The 23,052-nt window shown below is 40.2% G+C and overlaps 1 protein-coding gene across 7 annotated transcripts in view; it reads right to left on the reverse strand.

Moving 5' to 3' along the window:
* The window catches only part of LOC129715250 (enhancer of polycomb homolog 1-like), a 175,197-nt gene that overhangs the window by 14,036 nt on the left and 138,109 nt on the right, over positions 1–23,052 (reverse strand). For all 7 annotated transcript variants that reach the window (XR_008726467.1, XM_055665133.1, XM_055665139.1 and 4 more), the window contains 2 exons: positions 18,509–18,657; positions 16,973–17,328 (listed from right to left, as the gene is read on the reverse strand). Coding sequence is in view for 6 of the 7 variants with exons in the window: in XM_055665133.1 (XP_055521108.1) it covers positions 16,973–17,328; positions 18,509–18,657 (505 nt within the window). In the remaining variant the exon portion in view is untranslated. The remainder of the gene's footprint in view (positions 1–16,972; positions 17,329–18,508; positions 18,658–23,052) is intronic.

A 23,052-nucleotide genomic window follows, 5' to 3' on the forward strand; every position in this document is an offset into this window, starting at 1 on the left:
AGAACATTTTCTTGGTGCTCACATTTTATTTGTGGTTGTGATTTATTTTCTCTGAATCGACTAATTTGACAGAGTGTACTGACATTTCTTGAGAGGATGGAATTATAAGAACTTTATTCTAAGGATAAAGCAGGCAAGCAATAAAAGGTAGAATTAAAAAATATATACTTGTGTGTAAACAAATTCTCCCCAATAACTACAAAATGCTAAATACTCAACAATTCAGACACCAATAATGAAAGAGACTAATCATAGGTCTTGATGATCTCTGAACAATGGAATAGGGGTTCTTTCTCCACAGATGCCACCTAACTTGTGGAGCATTTTCACCAGTTTCTTTTTAAGCATGTGAAGGTTTTTGCTTTTCAACTAATAAATTCATCACCCCCCCCCCCCCCACCGATTAATGAGAGAAATGTCAAATTTTGAGTTTCCTCATTCACAAACTAAATTTTAAATAAGAACATTTGTTTGTTATTAATGGACAGCATAATTCCGACAGAATGGAGCTATTTAGATGCTGCAACAAGTATAACTGCAATTACAGGCGCTTTAACTATATGGATATCATCATGGTGTATTTTTATGCATGGCTCTATTCTGACAGTGAAATGGCAAGTATCATGAGTGATTCAACCCAAATCTAACATAGCTTAGGGGTCCATAATGCAATTGCAACATCAATTTACCTTGAGGTATGTTCACCACAGGTTATAATTTACCCAAGCTCTAATTGTTCCTCGATTTTACAAAAACGACAAAATAAGTGCTGCTCACACTTTAGGGCTCATGTATAATTATTATTTTGGTGCTGAGTGAACTTTGGAAAACAGAAATAGATCCGATGGCTACAACTCTAATGCAATGTAAAACTCCATGCAGGTTAGACAGGATTTATTTCTTCAACTCCCTAAAACTTAATATGTAGAGATATGCAAGTGCTGAGAGTGGTACTTTTGCTATCCAGAGAAAATCTTAGAAAGTTCTAAGAATTCCATCCTCTCTGGTCTAGGACCAGAGGTCAGAGCCTCAGAATTAAAGGACATTTTTTTAGGAAGGAGATGAGGATTTGCTTTAGTCAGAGGGTGGTGAACCTGAAGAATTCAATGCCACAGAAGGCTGTCGACACCAAGTCAACGGATACTTTAAGGCAGAAATAGGATTCTTCATTAGTACAGGTGTCAGGAGTTATGGGGAGAAGACAGGAGAATAGGGTTCGGAGGGAAAGAAACATCAGCCATGGTTGAATGGCGGAGTAGACTTGATGGGCTGCATGGCCCAATTTTGCTCTTATCACACGAATTAATGAAAATAGTCAAATATTATTGTAAGGAACACTTTTATTAACCATATGAAATCTAGATTAAAAAAGTCAGATCTTCCAACAAAACGAGTAGCTCAAGGGGCAAACAACAAAATTAATATTTATCAAATAACTATGTGGGTCCTAAGAATTTTTTGATGCAGTAAATTTTCAGGTATTTAATTATGGTATACTTCATATTTGCTGGTATCTTGATATCTTGGCACATTGTTTTATATTAGTTATTTCAACACTGGGATTAAATTGATACTTAAAAGACAAAAGGTTTCAATAAAGATAACAGTATTATTCGTGAAAAAACTGTCTGTGATAAGCTTTCGGCACAACCTATGTTCAAGCAGCTTTGTCTATTTGAACCATCATCTGCATGGTTCAGAAATATTTCAGATCATATTGCCTTTTACTTCTAGAAAAAACAAAAGAATTTGTGGTGATTGGCATGTTCTAAATTCAAAAAAATACTTAATGTGCTAATTAAATGAAGAATAGAATTCTATAATTTTTTTTCATATTGGTCATTCGACCACGATTTGGGGGAGGGGGGGGGGGAGGTGCGTGGGTGGATAGGGGATGGGGAGGGAGAAGGGAACTGAATGAAAGAAATACTCAGAATGAACAGTTAGAAGAAAGGAAGACAATTGCCTTGAGTACTGATGAAGATAAGGGGGGGAAGCCAGGAAGGATAGCAATGAAACAGTAGCAAGGGCAGGGAGAAAAGAGAAATGAATGGCAGTGTTGGCAATGCTTATTCTGGATTCAAGGAATACACTGCAATTATGACAATATTGGTGGACAGATCTAATACACCACTTGACCAAAAGTATTATGTAATGTTGATTTTTTTTTAAAAAAGAATACAACAAATATGAGGAGGGGGAGCATGTGCTCCTCGCCTATGCTTTCCCATTCAATAGTGTGTGGCTGATCAGAGGTTGTCAGTTCCATTTAACTGTTGGGTTTTTGAATCTTTCGACTTCCAGACAGACCAAAAAAAAGTATATTTTGCCTTTAAAATATTTAGCCTCCACAGCTCTATGTAGTGAAGAATTCTAAAAACTAATAAAACTCAACAGCATTTGGCATCTCTCTAAAATTCAACCCAATCAAACCTGAAAAAAGGGTAGAAACAGTCACGGAGACAGTAAAATTAACACACTGTTGCAAAATTTCACATGGTCCAACATCCTTTAAGGAAATTTGCATCTACTTCGTATGCATCTGCAGCAAGCCAGAGTTTAATGGATTTTTTTGCTGCGCAATTTATCATCCACATCTTATGATTAATTGGAAAAAATCCCCCTACGACCTCGTTATTAACACTGCAGGAACAATACCACAATGATGCAGCATTTACTGCTGACAGACTGTATTTGCATTGCTCACATTTATCTTGGACATTCAGTAATATCAGGTAAATGGCATTACGCATTTCTGCCAACTACAACATCAGCAAAATACACATTAAATGAGACAGGCAATCTTTGGCCAGGTCATTTGCTATTCTCACCTACTCAAGACACACGATTACCTATCATTAAGTTCTTATCCTCTTATGCCATGTCTAAGTGACATTAATTGTATATTGAGCAACAAATTGTTTTCTTAACCAGATAACTGAGATAGCATTTGGAAAGGAGCTACAGCAACTCTATAATCAGTTGAGTCCAACAAATATTTGCTTACATTATGTAAGGAGGTGAGGGGTTCTACTAGTGCTCACATTTTGCATTTCTGCAATTCCACTGGCCTGGTAATCTGGCAGATGATATAACTGTGGCACATTCACAGCCAGGAAACAAAATCAATAATATTGACCATAGTGTAGACCCCTGATTTGCCTCCGTACTCCACAATTTGAGATTTGTAATAGAGAAAAAAAAATCACATGCGGTCGAAGTGCACATTGACAGATTTTATTAAAGGGTATTTTTATACATTTTGGATTCACCATGTAGAAATTACAGCTGTGTTTATACATAGTCCCCCCCCCATTGCAGGGCACCATGGCTTCACAGGTGTTTGTAATTGCTCAGGTGTGTTTAATTGCCTCCTTAATGCAGGTATAAGAGAGCTCTCAGCACCTAGTCTTTCCATCACCTTTGGAAACTTTTATTGCTGTTTAACAACACGAGGACCAAAGTTGGGCCAATGAAAGTCAAAGAAGCCATTATGAGACTGAGAAACAAGAATAAAACTGTTAGAGACATCAGCCAAACCTTAGGCTTACCAAAATCAACTGTTTGGGACATCATTAAGAAGAAAGAGAGCACTGGTGAGCTTACTAATCGCAAAAGGACTGGCAGGCCAAGGAAGACCTCCACAGCTGATGACAGAAGAATTCTCTCAAGAATAAAGAAAAATCCCCAAACACCTGTCCGACAGATCAGAAACACTTCAGGTGTGGATTTGTCAATGACCACTGTCCGCAGAAGACTTCATGAACAGAAATACAGAGGCTACACTGCAAGATGCAAACCACTGGTTCGCTGCAAAAATAGATGGCCAGGTTAGTTTGCTGAGAAGTACTTAAAAGAGCAACCACAGTTATAGAAAAAGGTCTTGTGGATCAATGAGATAAAGCTGAACTTATATCAGAGTGATGGCAATAGCGAAGTATGGAGGAGAGAAGGAACTGCCCAAGATCCAAAGCATACCACCTCATCTGTGAAACACGGTGGTGTGGGTGTTATGGTCTGGGCATGTATGGCTGCTGAAGGTACTGGCTCACTTATCTTCATTGACGATACAACTGCTGATGGCAGTAGCATAATGAATTCTGAAGTGTATAGACACATCCTATCTGCTCAAGTTCAAACAAGTGCCTCAAAACTCATTGGCCAGTGGTTCATTCTACAGCAGGATAATGATCCCAAACATACTGCTAAAGCAACAAAGGAGTTTTTCCAAGGCTAAAAAATGGTTAATTCTTGAGTGGCCAAGTCAATAGCCCGATCTGAACCCAATTGAGCATGCCTTTTATATGCTGAAGAGAAGGCTGAAGGGTCCCAAAGCAAGCATAAGCTAAAGATGGCTGCAATACATGCTTGGCAGAGCATCACCAGAGAAGACACCCAGCAAACTGGTGATGGTCATGAATCTCAGACTTCAAGCAGACATTGCATGCAAAGGATATGCAACACAATCCGAAACATGATTACCTTCATTTACATGATATTGTTTTGTCCCAAACATTATGTATAAACACGGCTGTAATTTCTACATGGTGAAACCAAAATGTTTAAGAATGGCTTTTATTAAAATCTCCACTTTAACCACATGTGATTTTTTTCTATTACAAAATTGTGGAGTACAGAGGCAAATAAATAAATGATAGGTCTTTGTCTAAAACATTATGGTGTGGCACTATATATATATATTGTTATTGATGATAGCGAGTTGGGTAGTCTTAGTCCACAGAATGATATTAATAAACTGACAAATTAACGATGGCAATGACAAATTAATCTAAATCCTGATCAGTGTTAAGTGTGTATTTTGATATGTGTAATAATGGTAGGACAGAGCTATACAGCATGGAAATGGGTACTTTGGCACAACTTATCCATGCCAACAAAGATGATAAATTCTAAGCTCATCCCACTTGCCTCCCCACCATCGAAAGGATTTATCGGAGTCACTGCCTCAAAAAGGAAGCCTACATCATCAGAGACCCACACTCATTTCACCACTGCCATTGGGAAGAAGGCACAGGAGCCTGAAAACTGTAACGTCCAGGTTCAGGAACAGCTTCTTCCCTACAGTCATCAGGCTATTAAACATTACAACCTTTGAACTACAATAGACTATTATTATCTTTATTTTTATTGCACTATTTGGTTTGTTTTTTGAATATAAATAAAAATATTGTATGTGTGTATATATACACACTAAACTTTTCTTTTCTCTCTCGATTATCTGATCATACTATGTTTACATATTCTGTTGTGCTGCAGCAAGTAAGAATTTCATTGTCCTATCTGGGACATATGACAATAAAACACTCTTGACAAACTTCCCAAGCTTGTAAAAGGCACTTGGGTATACCTGTTCAAGTGTCTTTAGAATGCTGTTATAGTGCCTGGCTCAACAATCTGTGGCAGCTTATCTCATATACCCCCCCCCCCCCCCTTCCTGATTCATACTCTGGGTAAAATACGGTATATTCACCCTATATATTACCCTCATGATTTTAAACGCCTCTTGGATCATCTCTCAGCTTCTAGGGCTCCAAGAACAAAGTCTTGGACTGCCCAACCTCTCCCTATAGCTCAGGCCAACAAGTCCTGGCAAGATCCTCGTCGTAAATCCTCTCAGCCACAGCCTTCCTATAGCAGGATGACCAAAACGGAAACATATAATACTCCAAATGCAGCCTCACCAATGTCTTGTACAACTGTGACATGACATCCCAACTCCTATACTTAATACCCTGATTGAAGAAGGCAAATGCACCAAAGACCCTTTACCTCCCTACCTACCTGTGACACTACTTTCAGGTAACTACGAACCTTTACTGTTAGACCTCTGATCTGCAACACGCCCCAATGCCCTATCGTTCATAGCAAAGGTATTGCCCTGGTTTGCCAAATGCAACACCTTGCACTTATCTGTAAAGAACTCATTAGGCATTCCTCAGCCCACTTGTCCAGCTGATGAAGATCCTGCTGATTTCTGATAACTATTTTCACCGTCAACGATATTACCTACTTTAGAGTCATCTGCAAACTAACTAATCATGCCTTGTAAATTCTAATCCAAATTGTTGAGATAAACCCCAAACAACACAACAGCCCAGCACCGATTCCTAAGGCACAGCACAAAACAACCTTCCACCAGCACCACTGCTTCCTACCATCGCGAATTCTGTATCCAGTTAGTTAGGTCTTTCTGGATCCCATGCGATCTAACCTTCCAGAGCAACATACTATGCAAAACCTTAAAAACCTTGCTGAAGTCCTTACAGCATACGAGCCCAAATATCCTGCATGTGGAGAAAAAGGCAAACAAAATACTTTTATCTTTATTAAAGTGGTACAATGCAAATGGGCAGCAGGTTTTGATAACAATTTTTCAAAACATTGGCTTGGCCTCAGCAGAAATAGCGTGTGTAGTTCTGGTTGGCACAATTTAAGGGCCTGTCCCACTTTCACAACCTAATTCACAACCTTTTTAAACGTGGACATTTTTCATCAGGCTAGAAAAACGCCCCGACCTACTTGATGCCACGAGAACCTACGACTAGCATCACGACCTGCTACGACCTACCTAAGACCTCGTGACGACCATGCTGCGAGTACGAGTCAAGGGCAAACTCGGCAGAGGCCGTGAAAGTGGGACAGGCCCGTTACGAGGAACATGACTGTACTGGAGAAGGTATAGAGAAGGTCACCATAATGTTGCCTGGGTTGCAGTGTTTAAACCATAAAGAGAGATTAGATAGTTTGGAACAGAGGAGGAACCTGACAGGAGTATAACATTTTGAAAAGCATAGGATGGATAGTGAAAAACTTCACCCCTCTTAAAGATGTCTATAACAAGGAAGAATACGTTTAGGGCAGGGGGTAAAAAGGCATGAGGAATTGTTTTCAACCAGAGGGTGGTTACAGTCTGGAACATACTGCCTGAGTAGGCGGTGGAGGCAGGTACTCTCACAACATTTAAGTATCTAAATGAAATTTTTTAATCACCAAGACTTAGAAGGTTAAAGGAACAAGTGCCGGTAAATGGGATTAGCATAGGTCTGCACATACTGGTTGGCATACACATGATGGGATGAAGGGCCTGTTTCTACAGTGTCAGACTATCCTGGAGAATGAGAGTTCACGTGCAGGTAAGAGAGTGAGCAAGAGTGAGCAAGAATGCTTTTAAGGTGGCTACTTGCACAAACATGTCTACTAAAACCTATGCGATCCTTTTATGACTTTTCATTCATTGATAATTATTCATTTTCTGCATCCATTTACTTCCAATTTTACAATTAAATATCTGTTGATGTACATTCTACATGAAGTTTATCATAGTCGAAGTATAACAGCATGTCCATTTTTATATTTGTGACATAAATACATATGCATCTCTGGCTTTTAATGTAATAACATTGGAGAACAATTTCCAGAGACAGATACCTTAAAGGCATATAACGCGGAAACAGGCCTTTCGGCCCAACTCTCAACCAATCAGGATTTATAACTGAGCCAGTCCCTCCAATCCATTTCCTTCTCCCATTACACCCACCTCTACAGCTTCCTCTGACAACTTGTTCCATATACATACCACCCTATGTGGGAAGAAATTATCCCTCGGTTCTCTTAAAACGTTCTCGTCACCTTCAACCTATGCTGTCTAGTTCGGTGGTGCACCACTTTGGAGGAAAAAACTGACTGTCCACAATGTCAAATTATCCCTCATCATCCTACGCTTTCAGAGTAGCCTTGGCCTATCCAGCTTCGCCTTACACGCCAAAGCTAGAGTCCTGGTAACATCCTGATGAATCTTTTCAGCACCCTTTTTAGATTAATGACATTCTTCCAATGGAAGAACAGCACACGATACTTCAAATGTGAAGTATCCACGTTATAGAGTCGGAGCCCACTTTGACCATGCCGATCAAGTTGCCCAATTGAGTTAGTCTAAATGTCTTTTAAGTGTCACAATTATACCTGCCACCACCACTTTCCTCAGGCAGCTCGTCCCTTTAGCACACCATGTGCTGTGTGAAAATGTTGCATGTCAAGTCCCTTTGAAACCTTTAGGATGTCTTTTACATCTATAATATGACAAATCAATTCCTATATTCAATAATGTGCCAAACACTTTCTTCACCTGTTTACCTGTATTGTCACGTTCAGGGAACTGTATATTATTAGTCTTGGGTTGCTCTGCTTTACACCACTCTCCAGGATCCTGCCATGTACTGCATAACTACTGCCTTGGTTTGACTTACCAAAATGCAACACCTCATACTTGCCGAGCTAACTTCCATCTGTCATTCTTTGGTCACTTCCCTAACTGATGCAGATTCTTTTGTAAACTTGGGTAAGTCATCCTCACTGTCCACTATAGCATCAATTTTGGAGTCATGCACAAAATTATTAAACCCAACTACACTGTCATCCAAATCGTTAACACACACGACAGTGGCTATTACAGATCTTTGTGGCATTGGTCACATTAATTCAATCAGAAAAACAACCTTCTACTATCACCCTCTGATCCCTTCTAAGAAACTAATTTTGCATCCAGTTATCTAGCTCACCCTGGATCCCATATGATCTGGAAAGTATAAACTGTTTTCCATGTACTTGAGAGCATTACTGACCAAAGCAGCATTTCTACGCAGTGTACAAGTGTTATTTTATGGAAGTTCAATTTGTTCAACCAATTTTTAGTTGGTAGGCCGTTAAAATAACTCTAGGAAGAAAGTTTCTAAAAAGAATGAGAAATATCAATGTAAACTCTTTTTTAAGATATCTAAATGAACGTTTATTGACAATTTAAAGGGAAACACAATTTTATTTTAGTTTGAGCTCTGGATCGTGCTGCCAGAGGCGGTGGATAAACCAGATAAAATTACTGTGTTTAAGAAACATTTAGACAGCCACTTCAATGTGCAAGATGTAGAGGACATTGTTCTGATGTGGACAAGTGGGACTTGTTCAGATGGCAAAATCTTGCATGGACAAAGTGGAAATCTGTACAACTCTTACTCTATGAATTCTCATATTCCGCTTGGACAACTTACAACTCGACAGTATGAACATTGAATTCTCCAATTGCAGACAACCTCAAATTAGCATACCTCCCCCCTCACGCCTTCCTCTCCCTTGTGCCCCACCAGGTCTCCAACCTATTTCTCCCTCCACATCCCCCCATTTCTCCCCCTGTGCTACTTTCCTCCCCTGGATTCACAATCTGTAACTCTTCAAACATGTCTCCCACATTTGGTTCTGATCACTGGCCTTTACTCAACCACCTGCCTGTCAACACCCCCTCCTCGCCTGTGTCAACCTATTACCCCACAATCAATCTGAAGAAGGGTCTGAACTTAGAACATCACCCATCCATGCTCTCCAGAGATGCTGGGTTACTCTAGCACTGCGTTCCTTTGCATATTAACCAGCATCTGCAGTTCTTTGTTTCTATACTTTGATGCCTCTCCCACTTTTCAATTCTAAACCACAATTAGTTCTGCTATCATTCACTTTGATAAAGCCATTGATGAGTTCGGGAACATCGTTAAGTTCATGTGGCCGAATTGGTGACAATGTGATTTCAATCAGAAACTATAGAATTACTTACAAATTATGTTGAAAATTGACAAGTTGTCAACAAGCTGCTCGGGGGGGAAAAGTTCAGGTAAAAAAAAGCTTTCCATGTAACCTCCTCACAGTAATCAGACATTATTGCATAACAGAGGCTCTTTTTACTGCGTGTGGCCATTGAAGTTGACATCAATTTCATTAATTGACACGCAACTATATTTTATTAAACAATAAAACATACAGTATTTTAAACTTGTAGATATTAAAGAGATCTATGCATTTGATAATCCTGTGGGTGAAATAGATTTGTATTGAGTGTCTTGAAACACTCAAGCATCTAATCCAACCCCCCCTCCCCCCAATATTGAAAATAATTTCTATAATTAAATTTTCTATAACACAAGATTTCTTAGGGACACAACGATAGCGCTATAGAATAAATGAATGAATACTTTATTGTTACGTGACAAGTCGGTGAAATAGTCGCCACATAAAGTGCGCTGACAAAGTTACAAAGTTTCCTGCACCAGGTCTTTTATTAAATTATTAAAAATGTCCAAATATTCAATTTGCCGCATTCCACATGGGACTTTATTATTGCCTCTCCACCAGTGGATCCCTGCCCCAGCTGCTCAATCTTAAACTGCTTCTGTATTACATACAACAATCCTCCCAGTAACATTTCTTAAATGCTTAAAAAACTGTCAGGTCTATTCATTTCCTTTTGGCAGATTATACAACGGCCAGATACTCTTCCAGTCATATCCAGGCACAAAAACAAAGATATATTACTAACTAGATTACAACATGTACCATTTATACATTGAAACAACTGGGTTCAAGTGGTTTCAAAATTTAAGCCTGCTTCCTTGTTTACATCTCGCAACACTTCCATTCTTAATGCACTAATAAAAAGTTGGCAATTCATGACAGCACTTCACAACTTTATTGCAAACATGGACCAAAAAACAAAAATTCCAGGTGGTCAGATGAGAAGTGACTGTCTTTGAGTATTTGACCAAATATGGTACCAAGAAGTCTGGTAAAACACTCAAATGGCTGCAGACATACTTTACACACAGGAAAGTAGTCGAGGTAATCACGTCAGGAGTTTGAGAACGCCATACGACAAAGCGGCATTAGTAATAGAATTAGTTACTTTTGTTCAATTATATTGGTAGAAAAGTGAAACATTCTATGCCCACACGCTGGAATGGTCTAGAGACACACAGACATGGGTTTAATAACTCCCTAATAACATATGTGCCACAATACTGCCAAGTAAGGGTCTTCTCCACAATCACTGGAGGAAATCTCTACCTCCAAAAAGGACCGCCACGTAACAAGATTAAACAAGTAGATAATGGCTGGGCATTCAGTTATAAATAGCATCCCATTAAAAGACATGGAATACCCCCACCTGGAAGTTGCCCTCTATGCCACAGACTGCCCTGACTGGAAATATATCTCCATCGCTTGGTTAAAATTCTTGAACTTCCTCATAAAACAGGATTGTAGCTATACCACACCTCAAGTACTACCACAGTTCAAGTCGGCACAAAACCCTCTCAAGGATAAGGAACGGGCAATCGATTGTTGGTTGAAGCCCTCTCATGCCTTGAAATTAGTTTTGTTCTGCAACTCAAGGCCCTTTTTACTGTATGAAGATGGAATTAACAATTGAGACGGGATACTCTTCATTTGTATGAAGAACATAAACTAAGCAGTCTATCATACAGAACACCGTAGGCTGCAAAACTGATATCATTTCTGCCATCCTAAATATTTACCAGCCAATGACAAACACAGGAGTCAACCATAAAATATACTGGATCAGCTACAGGGAGGTTTGGACACACCGATTGTTTTCTCTGAAATGCCAGAGGTAGCAGGGAGACCAGATAGACTCTGTGTGTCCACCCTATCTTTGCCTCTCATAATTTGATAGACATCAAATTATGAGAGGCAAAGATAGGGTGGACACACAGAGCCATTTTTCCAAGTTGAAAAAATCAAATGTTAGAGGGCATAGCTTTATGGTTAGTAGGGCAAAGTTTAAAGACAATGTGCTTTTTAATAAATGTTTTTATTGGCGAGTGCCTGGAACACCTTGCCAGGGGTTGGTGGAGGAATATATGATATTGGCATTTAAGAGACTTTTGAATAGACATATGGACATGCACGGAATGGAGGGATATGGATTATGTGCAGGCAGATAAGAGTTGGTTTTGGCATCATGTTCGTCATTGGCATCGTGGGTCGAAGGGCCTGTTCTTGCGCTGCACAGTTCTGTACACTAGAATTTCATCCAAATTCCTAGCCCAAACTTTTAATACGATTAAAACACGTCACATTAAAAAGGAAAAAAAAATGGCTTGAGATTATATAATTTCAGTCATAGCGTCACAGCGTAGAAACAGGCCCTTCGGCCCAACTCGCCCACACTGGCCAACATGTCCCACCTACACTGGTCCCACCTGCCTGCGTTTGGTCTTTATCGCTCCGAAACAGTCCTATCCATGTACTTGTCCAAACGTTGGGATAGTCCCAGCCTCAACTACGTCCTCTGGCAGGTTGTTCCATACACCCACCACCCTTTGTGTGAAGAAGTTACCCCTTAAATTCCTATTAAATCTTTTCCCCTTCACTTTAAACCCATGTCCTCTGGTCCTCAATTCATCTACTCTGGGCAATCACCCCTCATCCTCCTGCGCTCCGTGGAATAGAGTCATAGTCTACACAACCTCTCCCTATAGCTCAGACCCTCTCACCCTGTCAACACCCTCTTAAATCTTCTCTGTACCCTTTCCAGCTTGACCGTCTTTCCTATAATATGGTGCCCAGAAATGAACACAACACTCTAAATGCGGCCTCACCAACGTCTTATACAACTGCAACATGACCTTTCAAGGAATCCAGATTGGCTGACAGTTTCACCCAGTCAGATCTCGCACGCTCCCAGCCCAATTGAGGCCTATTACATTAATTCACAACAAATCTGAACATTTTTGTGAACATGAGATAATAAATTCCACAAAAGGGAACAAAGAATAAAACAATTAAGATTTACAAATTTGTAGTAATTTGTACTAATTCTAATCAAAATATTTGAAATTATAGGGGTGGCACATTTGATATTGATATTACAGAGCATGAACCCACCTGATAGACTTGATTAACAGTACATTTTATCTTTTACCAACATAGCATTTTTCAATTATAGTTAGAGCATTCATGAATATCTGGAACATTTTTATATAAGCAACAGCTACAAGCCACCATGGTCTCCAATCACATTGCCAGACAAAGGGCATGGTAACCGGCCTTTCAGCCAATCTAGTATGCATTTCGAACATTCACTTATCCACATTAATCTCATGTTATTCTCCCTGCACTCCCATCAACATCCCTTCAATTTTACCACTCACCCACAAATTAGTGGCAATTTGTACTGACCAATTAACCAATCAACCTCCTTTATGAGGAAACTAGCATTCCTGGATGAAAGATCACAGGGAGAATGTGTAAACTTGCTACCGGCCCAGACATTCCAGTTAAATAAAAATGGTACACAAGTCATAGGAACCCCAAATCAGAAAGATCTGAGCTGGTCATTTCTACATTTATAACCGTGCAAATGCATCGTATCAACATTATAAATTCTTCAGAGAAATAGGATGATTTGTCATGCTTAGCAGTTTATTTTAAGGTTTAAAAAAGCTTTTGTCTCCTTTCCAGTTTGGATGAAAGGTTTAGTTTAGTTTTGAGATTACAGCACGGAAACAGATCATTTAGCCCATTGAGTCCCCGTACACTAACACGATCCTACACTCACTGGGAAAAATTTACAATATTTTTTACCAAAGCCGATTAACCTACAAACCTGACATCTTTGGAATGTGGATAGAAATCATAGCACTTGGAGAAAACCAATGCATGTCACAAGGAGAATATACAAACGCTGTACAGACAGCACCCGTGGTCAGGTTCGAACCTGTATCTCTGGTGCTGTAAGGCAGCAACTCTGCTGCAGCGCCACCCCAAGGTATTAGGCCCAAAGTCTAAGCTCTTTCCACAAATGCCGTCTGATCTGCTGAATATTTCCAGCATTGTGTTTTTAATTTAGAAAAATGCACACTAAGCTAACATGGCTCCCACCTTTACTTCAATTCAGTTTTTTAGGCAGGTCTCCATCAGACATACAACTACAATTATTTACAATTATAAAGACATAACTTAAATGGATTATGTATTAAATATTTTGGATTGCACTACCAAAGGACTTGCTATTAGTCTTTGACTTCAGTGATACTACTTAACTTTGATTTATTTTGTCCTCAGCATTAGGTTTGTGGATATCCTGTATTTATGGGCTTCTTAACTTGCCTTCGAATACCAGTGTTACAAATTCAGGTCTGCAATAGATATATTCTAACCTATAACAACCAACATTTCAGCAACTGTGCCAGCCACATAAATATTTTGAATAAAGGAACAGGTAAAAAGGAGAGTACCCCAGTGAGTGATATACCTCTTGGCATTTCAAAGCCTTTTTACCATCAATTAGGTACAAGTCAGAAGCCACAACGGAATATTCTCTACCTGCCTGGATTGGATAAGTGCAACTCCAACACCATTCAAGAAACTTGATGCCATACCGAACAAAGCAGCCCTTTTGCTTGGGACCACATTGAGCCCCCAAAACGCTAACAACAGGCCTCCCCAGGGTTCCATCCCCGAGAACCATTTGTAACCCAAACAGTTTGCAAGATTAAAAGTGAGGCTGGGAACACTTCTCCCACTGCAGAAGATGCCTGGAAGATGCCAGATGATGGATTGTCCCATAGAAATATACAATCTGGAGAAGAATTTAAAATCTTATTTTGCACACTTAATAATAAAGCTGGTATCAATTTAGCTCAGGCCTACCTGGATCTACTAATGATAGTTTAAAAAAATATTATATTCAGAGGAGGTTTTAAATGCAATTGATGGTAAAAGGATGCTAGATGGTGCATCTCTCGAAATGATATTCAAGATAAACATCTTGTCTAAGTAAATCAAAGAACTGCCACATGAACGCCAACACAAAGTTGCAGTATTTGCGATTTACAAAGTATAGTAATACCACCTAACAACTTCAATAAAACCACCCATACCTGTGACCTCTACCACCAAGATGAGTAAGAACAGCAGGTGTCTGAATTGACCATCATTTCCTTTCCAAGGAACACATCATTCCTCCTTTGCTGCCGTGACCATGTCCTGGAAGACTATCCAAAAACACTATTTGTACACTGTACCAGATTGATTTCATGGTTCAAGAAGATCTATCATCACACTCGAGCTCAATAAGGTGTGTGCAATAAATACTGCCCATGTCACAATGCAAATGTTCAATTAGATTTGCTGTCTGTACATCTTATTAATATGTCAATGTAGACTGCCCCATCAAACCAGTGAACTTGGTAATAATTTGAAAATTTATAGCAAAAGGTCAACATAGTTTAAAAATTGTCTTTCTCCTGGGCACAATCTTTTCTTATTTATTCCAAAATCACTTGTAATTTCAAAATCTTGTTTCCTCCAATCTTTATACTAATACATTCTGCAATTTAAAAGCTAACTCCATTCATTTGATTTATTCAATTTGCATGTTTCAGAACATTATAGAATAGAAAAAGTTATGATTCAAAAAGAAAGACCCAACAGTACAACAGTGAACTTTCCAACATTGCTATTTTGCACAGCTACTTCCAAAATTCAAGTTTCTTTAAAGTTGAGCTACATCACCCAAGCATAATTTCTCAACTTCTGCTTTACAAGATATTTGGACAAGTACATGGATCAGGAAGGTTTAGATATGGGTCAAACACAGTCAGGTGGGGTTGGTATATATTTGGAATCTTGGCTGACATGGGCAACTTAGGCCAAGGGCCTGGTTCCCTGCTGTATGAATCTGTGACTGCTCTACTTCTTTACTGAGGCACAGGGAATTTTTAAATACCCTGGATTATTGTTTGTTATTACTTTATGAAATGATAAATTAATGCGTCTCAAACTTATTTCATTCATTTCGGCTGTGGGCGTGTCATTGAAAGATTAATTTGCTGGTACTCTGTCTCCTCTACCTCATTAATAACCATTGTCAAACTCTCACCCTCATCCTGACGGAAAATGAACTTTGAGGTAAAACAGGTGTTCCATTAACATTGCCAAATACCGAGCACCGGATGTTTACTTCGTATTAACTCTAAGCTAAGCAACTTCAATGGGGTTAGTTAATTATACTCTATTCCATAAAAGCCAAGGGCAGAGGAGTAACTTAAAAAGTACACTAGAGAATACATTTCACTTTTCAATCACCTGTGCCAGATAAATTTCTAGAAAAAAAGTTTCCTATGATTTGCTCAAAATATACCTCACCCAGCCTTTTCACGATTTCTACTGCACAACCACAAAGAATTCCAGTTCCTGTAATGCTGAGAATGTTCATCATATCATTGGGATGTATTTGAGCATAGGTCAATCTATAGTACAATTCTGGATCTTACATTTTTATTAACATGATTGAAACGTGGCACATTTCCATCCATGCTATGCAACATTTGAATGCTGCTCCCTACACATGCACGGCACAAAACTTCTACCAACCTACTCACATTATAACAGATGTCTCATTGGCCAATACGGTCTCATCTTAAAATGTTGCAGTTTCCATAATGTTAAGGAAATGTTTTAAATGATTAGCAACAAATCAACTTCCCCCAAGCTAATTCTGCATTTGCATCTTTGGAAATAGTGTGAATCCTCTTGCATTTTTCCCTAAGATTTTTCAGCATTGGCTTTCCTACATTTCATTTTAGCAGCATATAAACAATAAAAGAAACAAGACAAAAAGAAAGGTTTTAAGGATGGATTGCATCAAGAGAAGTTTAATTGCTTTCTGCTGCTTCAGTGCAGGCTTCAAAACCTAACAGCATTTAAGATTTAAAAGGTACTAAAGGTAGAGCAAAACAGCTATCCTAAGAAAACAAAGACATTTAATTTTCATTTGTATTTAAGCAAATGTGCAAAGCAGCCAAGAAATAAATCAGTTAAAGGGAACAGGAAAATTTTCAGTTTAAAATTAATCCAGCATTTTTATATACATGATTTTTTCAATGTGCTGCCACACATAACACATGTTCAAACTTCCAAATGGTGAGTCAATTTGTGTATACAACTTTATTTAGTATACTGCAGAAGATGCCAATAAAGACCTTGCAGGCAGTTGTGTTTAAACCTGTCATTGCCTTCCCAGCATAATACAATATTATGCCCCAGAATTGCATTGCAATCACATTCGTATTGAATAAATTACTGTTTGAGTAATCACAGCACGTACCACTATTCTGTGTTGAACCAGTGCCACTGCTTTTGCTGGAGACAGAGGTACTACATGGCTGGGTCCCAAGTTGTGCTGTTACGATTCGATTTACACCCCGATACAGCTTTCGGGAGGACAGTTCATCACCATCATTGTCCTGAAGATTTGGTGACCGGGGTCTGAAATGCTGCCATCGGCATGCCTTAATGTTTGCTAGAATCTGAGTGAGGTCTCTAGAAGGATGATCCGAGGTATTTATTTGTGAGGTATTGGCAAATTCATTAAATGGAGAATGGGGTGGGGAAGAGAGTATCTCAGGATCCAACTGATGAAGAAGAATGTCGTTTGCCGTGTGCGCTCGGTCCAACAAAATCCTACAATTGGGAAAAAAGAAAGCAGCAATAAGTTTCAGGATTTCCAAGTGCGTGTGAATTCACTGCAGTCACTCAAGAGAATGTAGCTCTCACACTTACAACTAAAGACATTATAGCAAACAAATTATGTCATATTGAATTAACACGGGAATTTTTACAACACTCAATTTAGTTTTCAGTTTAGTATTATTTTTTTTCATTTCCAAAAGACACCTTTAAGAAATGCTTCCATATCCAAGTCCTGACATAGTAACAGTGAGACACAAAGTGCTGGATTAACTCAGCAGGTCAGGCAGCATCTCTGGAGAATATGGATAGGTCACACTTCGGGTCTGACGAAGGAACCCACCTTGAAACTTCCCCCATCTAATTTTAGTTTTAGTTTAGAGATACAGCATGGAAACAGGCCCGTTGACCCACAGAGTCCACGCCAACCATCAATCATCCGTTCACACTAGTTCTATGTTAACCTACTTCCTAAACCACTCCATACACGCCAAGGGGATTTAAAAAAAAGAGGCAAATTAACCTACAAACCAGCACATCTTTGGGAGGTGTGAGGAAACTGGAGCACCTGATGGTAATCCATGTGGTCACAGGGAGACCGTGCAAACTCCTCGCAGTCAGCATCTGAGATCAGGATCTGACCCGTGTCTCTGGCTTTACATTTCACACCTCTTCTTCCTTATCTGATACCCTTTTGACTCCTTTTCATCACCCTCGATCCTTGATGATTATCCTTGTTATCCCTTTGTCACCTTTGCAATTTACTCCACTGATCAGCCAAATACCCCACACCTCACCTGTTTCCACTTGTCACTTATCTATCTTTGCTCAACTACCACCTCACACTTCCAGCTGTCTCCTCCCTACACGAGTTTGATGAATGCTCCTGACCCGCAAAATCATTTGTCCATTCCCTTTCTACATGCTGCCTGACCAGTTCGTCCAGCAATTTTGAATATATGAATTTACATCTCTGACGAAACCAAATTGCTATATAAAGATTTAATTTCTGTTTTAAAGGTAATACATTTCATCACAGAAAGCAATTGACAGCAAAAATATTTAAGGCTGGACTACTACATGGCAGTTACTTCTGAGCAAAATATTAAAGCTAAAAATACCATAACCTCTCTCTTTGAACATTTTAAGTTTAAAATAATCACTCTTTACACACCTTCCACCTCGACCGACACGCCTCCGTGCAAAACCAATACACCTCCTGGGAACAGTCAGTGTAGTGAGGCAGTATCTATAACGAACATCTCCTAATCCTCCCTCTTCTGGACTACACCATGGCCAATTGCCCGTTTGGTCCAAGCGGGGCTGCAAGGAAGGAAAACAAATTAACCAGTCGTCTGAAACAAGATGTATAATTGAGAAATGCAGAAACTTCTACTTTTCAGATGGTTTCCTGTTCCATTTAGAAAAGAAACAGAAGGCAGTATAATTCATACAGGCCAAAAACACAGGCATTCTGGATAGTTTTTCCAATATTGCTATACCATGAATATTCATGAATAATATTTTGAAAATACTTTGCCGGACACAGTATGGAATAATTTATTTAAATATCCTATTCAAAATACACATTTTATTCAGAACTTTTCTAATTTTATAGTGCATAAAAATGTTCAATGGATAAACCTTCAAAATTTTAAAGAATCTCGGTTTGATTAAAAACATTGTATCCATTGTAATCACTCAACATATTACAAACCTACTTAGTCATTGCTTTCAACTTCTTGCCAACTACTCAGTTTTAATCTCAACTGTATTTTTGCTGCCTTACTGTACTGAACAGCTGCAATCAAACCGGAAAAAATGTAGTTTATATTTTTTAACATTAATTAGAATTTTATTTCAGTTTGAAGTTTTGTGGAAAAATAAATCTCCTCTAAAATATTGAATTATCTACTTTCATCTGCAGAAATTCTTCATTGATATATATAAAAACTAGATTACAAAGTAATTGTCTTGTTGTGAGACTGATCAGCAATGACATTAAAAATAAATTGTTGGCAGTAGCTTTGGTCTGTTCAGCCCATTCACTGAATTGCACACCATTGAGAGACATTCAGTCCACTTTATTCTCCAGAGCTTTCGAGGTGTAAAACAACCACTAATGCATTCTCCAAATCAAATTTAAAAATAGTACTTTGTTTCAAACAACTTTTTAAATAGCAAAAACATTGACAATATCCTTGCAAATTCCTGTAACATACACAAGCCTTTAACTGTGAAACCTGCAAAAACTGAAAATATTCTTGCATATTAATTCTTCATTTTAATGAGAAAGCTAATCAAAATAACTAATTCACAGTTCAAAAATACAGTGATTTTTTCTAGAAAATTGTAGGTCCGGCTTCCCTGTAATTTCCCTGAAAGTGATTTTTATCCAGAATGATGACTGCAGGCATGATATTCACCTCCAGAAAAAAAGTAGGAGGTATTGGCCAGGGGTCCAGGAGGTTGGTTAGGCCCCCACCAGTGGCGGTTCAGGGGGCTCCTGTGTTTTCAATAAATGGAAAGTGATTCCCAAGCTTTCTGCTGGTAGTTTACATAACAGAAGCTTAGAACTTTTCAACCACATAACCAAATTTAGCTGTATGAGGTATTCTGCTTCAGTAAGGGAAGCTGCAACGCTTGGAGACTGCGTCTGATTGGCCACCGAGTGACCGGCGCATTATGTGATTGGACACAACGCTCTTGGACGGGAGGAGACCGATTTGTTGATTGTACGGGAATTTTAAGGGATGCTGGTCGGTGATTGGACACAACCCCTTTAGAGACAGCGGTTGATTGGCCGCCAAATAATCGGGCATAAAAAAAATTGACAAATAGGATAACAAAAAAAACGGAATTCCGAATTAAATTGGAAGAATATCATGCCTGTGATTGGTATACTTTCCTATTCAATTACAACAATTTTATGAATCGTAATTTCAGCTAATCAGGATATTTACACAGAAAGTCTGTTGTGATTTCAGCTTACGTAGAATGACCGTCATCAAAACAAGTACAATTGTCTGACGTGACCATAGGCTTTCAACAAGGATGATTCCACACTGTACAAGAAACCAGGTATAATCTCTGCAATGCTATCAGGGATGCCAAGAGAGCATCCCGAAAACCAACTGGTGGCTTCAATTCAATCAAGCGGATGTCAGGCAACTGTAGCAGGACATGCATGCTATCATGAACTACAATTAAAAAAATAACTAATACTACAATAAATAAAAAAAATCAGGGGAGCTCTGGCAATGACCTCTACCAGATAAGCACAATGCCTTAGTATTCCCATTCGGAACAAGTAAATTTCCACCTTGGTGTGTCCTAATCCCCTGCTGGCTGTGTCCCACAAAGATTGGTGGCAGAAATCAGATCTGCTTTCATAAGGATAAATCCTTGGAAACCAACTGGCCACCAACTTTCAACAAATCATCCACCAGCTTTCAACAAATCATCCACCAATTTTCAACAATATCTTTAAAACCTTCACTCTAATGGTTCCCATTCCCTTCAAGGAAACTGGCATAATTTCAGTCCCCAATAATAAGATAATCCGTCTCAACGATAACTGCTCAGTAAGCTCTAACATCCACCATAATGAAATGCTTTGAATAGTGGGTAATGGTGCACATTTGGTCCAGTCTTCCAGACAATCTAAATGCCCTGCAATCTGGGTGCAGGAAGATGGGTCAAGTAGAACACCATCTCTCTTGCACTACATTTCACTGAAGTCATAGTCATCTAGATTTGGTGAGCCTAATCTGTGCAGGAAATCTATATACAAATTTCACAAAGCTGTCAGAGGTGCCAAAAGACAATTCTGCACCAAGTCCCCGATTAACCACACAAATGTCTGATTGTGGCATGCTATAATAGGATACAAAGCAAAGTTGGGCAGAATCGCTGGTAACAACAAATCCATCCCCAACAAGTTATGCTCATTTTGAACAGAAGATCAGTGTAATCAGTTTAAAGCAGAGATTGATAGGCTCTTGATTCGTAAGGGTGTCAAAGGTTACAGGGAGAAGGCAGGAGAATGATGTTGAGAGTGAAAATTGATCAGCCACGATTGAATGGCAGAGCTACTGGAAGAACATACAGGAGTTTGCAATCTTGGGAGGTCCAGAATAGTTTCGGACCCAACCATTTATTTTGCACCCCCTTCCTGGAGAAGCTGCCAATTATTAACAACTCGAGATAGACACAAAAAGCTGGAGTATCTTAGCAGGTCAGGCAGCATCTCTGGTGAAAAGGAACAGGTGAAATTTTGGGTCGAGACCCTCCAGACTATCTTCTTCTTGCGTATGGCGTGCACAGCCTAAAGTTGTAGGACAACTTGTTCAATTTGCTCTTATTTGATTGTGCACACCAGGTTGATTGCATTCGTCGAAACAGGGCAGAACACGTGAAGGTTGCAATCTCCCACCCCCTCCAGACTATTAACAACTTTACCTCAATTCGGTTATTCAATTGTTGGACTTAAATTTAGTTTTGCACTACAGGTACACAACCTTTTATCCGAAATTCCAAATAACGAAAAGCTCCGAATAGCGGACATTTTTTCGGTCCTTGAAGAAAGGTCCTTGAAGACGTTCACCGAGGGCGGCCCGCAGAGGTGACAGCGGAACCTCCGGTCGGTCCTCGAAGGGGAACCAAATCCCCATTCATAAAAGAGAAGGTGAGGGTATATTGCGCGGGAGGGTTAATAATTTACAATCTGCTGCTGCCTGCCCGCTGAGTTAAAAAGTTCCCACGGTAGACTCACGATACACAGTGTATCGTGAGTCTTGCGTGGGAACTTTTTAACTCAGCGGGCAGGCAGCAGCAGATTGTCACTCCCTTCAGTTTCACCCCACCTACACCCCTCTGCTTCCCGGCCATGTGTGTGACCCCTTCCCTCCCCTCTCCATCTCCCCGCCCATTGCACCGGCACGGGGGCTTTGCACTGTCTTCACGTCGGCGATGCCAGCAGGTCAGTGCCAGTCACCGGAGACGTGAGGACCAACGGAACACCGACCCCCAGGCCCACTGCAAGCACGGAAATCCCAGAGACCCACAGCCAGCAGCAGCCCAGCCCCGTTCCATCTCCAGAGGAACACGCTCTCCGCAGGGACAGAAGCTGATGGTGTGCAAGGTATGTCTTGTTTTTGGGGTTGCGGATGAGGGGGCGCAGCTCGGGCTGTGACGTCTCCGGCCACCCCGCTGTACAGGAGCTGAGACTGGGAACTGTACCGCCCTTGCAGGTGAGCAGGAGAGTGGGGTTGTTTGCAGTTGCAGAGGGAGGGGGCAAGGGCGGTACAGTTCCCAGTCTCAGCTCCTGTCCAGGGGGGTGGCCGGAGACGTCAGGACCAACGGGACACCGACTGCAAGCACGGAGATCCCAGAGACTCACAGCCAGCAGCAACTCTAGCCCAGCCCCGTTCCAACTCCAGAGGAACCCGGGTTGCGGATGAGGGGGCGCATCTCGGTCTGTGGGCGAACTGCCACTTGTCGCTGTAGCGACCCATCGGGGAGTGGGTTCCTGTTGGTCCTGACGTCTCCGGCCACCCCCCTGGACAGGAGCTGAGACTGGGAACTGTACCGCCCTTGGCAGGTCCCTCGGGAGAGTGCAATTGTTTGCAGTCTCCTGCTCACCTGCAAGGGCGGTACAGTTCCCAGTCTCAGCTCCTGTACAGGGGGGTGGCCGGAGACTTCAGGACCACCAGAAGC

Source organism: Leucoraja erinacea, chromosome 2 (genome assembly GCF_028641065.1).
Source record: "Leucoraja erinacea ecotype New England chromosome 2, Leri_hhj_1, whole genome shotgun sequence".
Classification (NCBI taxonomy): Eukaryota; Metazoa; Chordata; class Chondrichthyes; order Rajiformes; family Rajidae; genus Leucoraja; species Leucoraja erinaceus.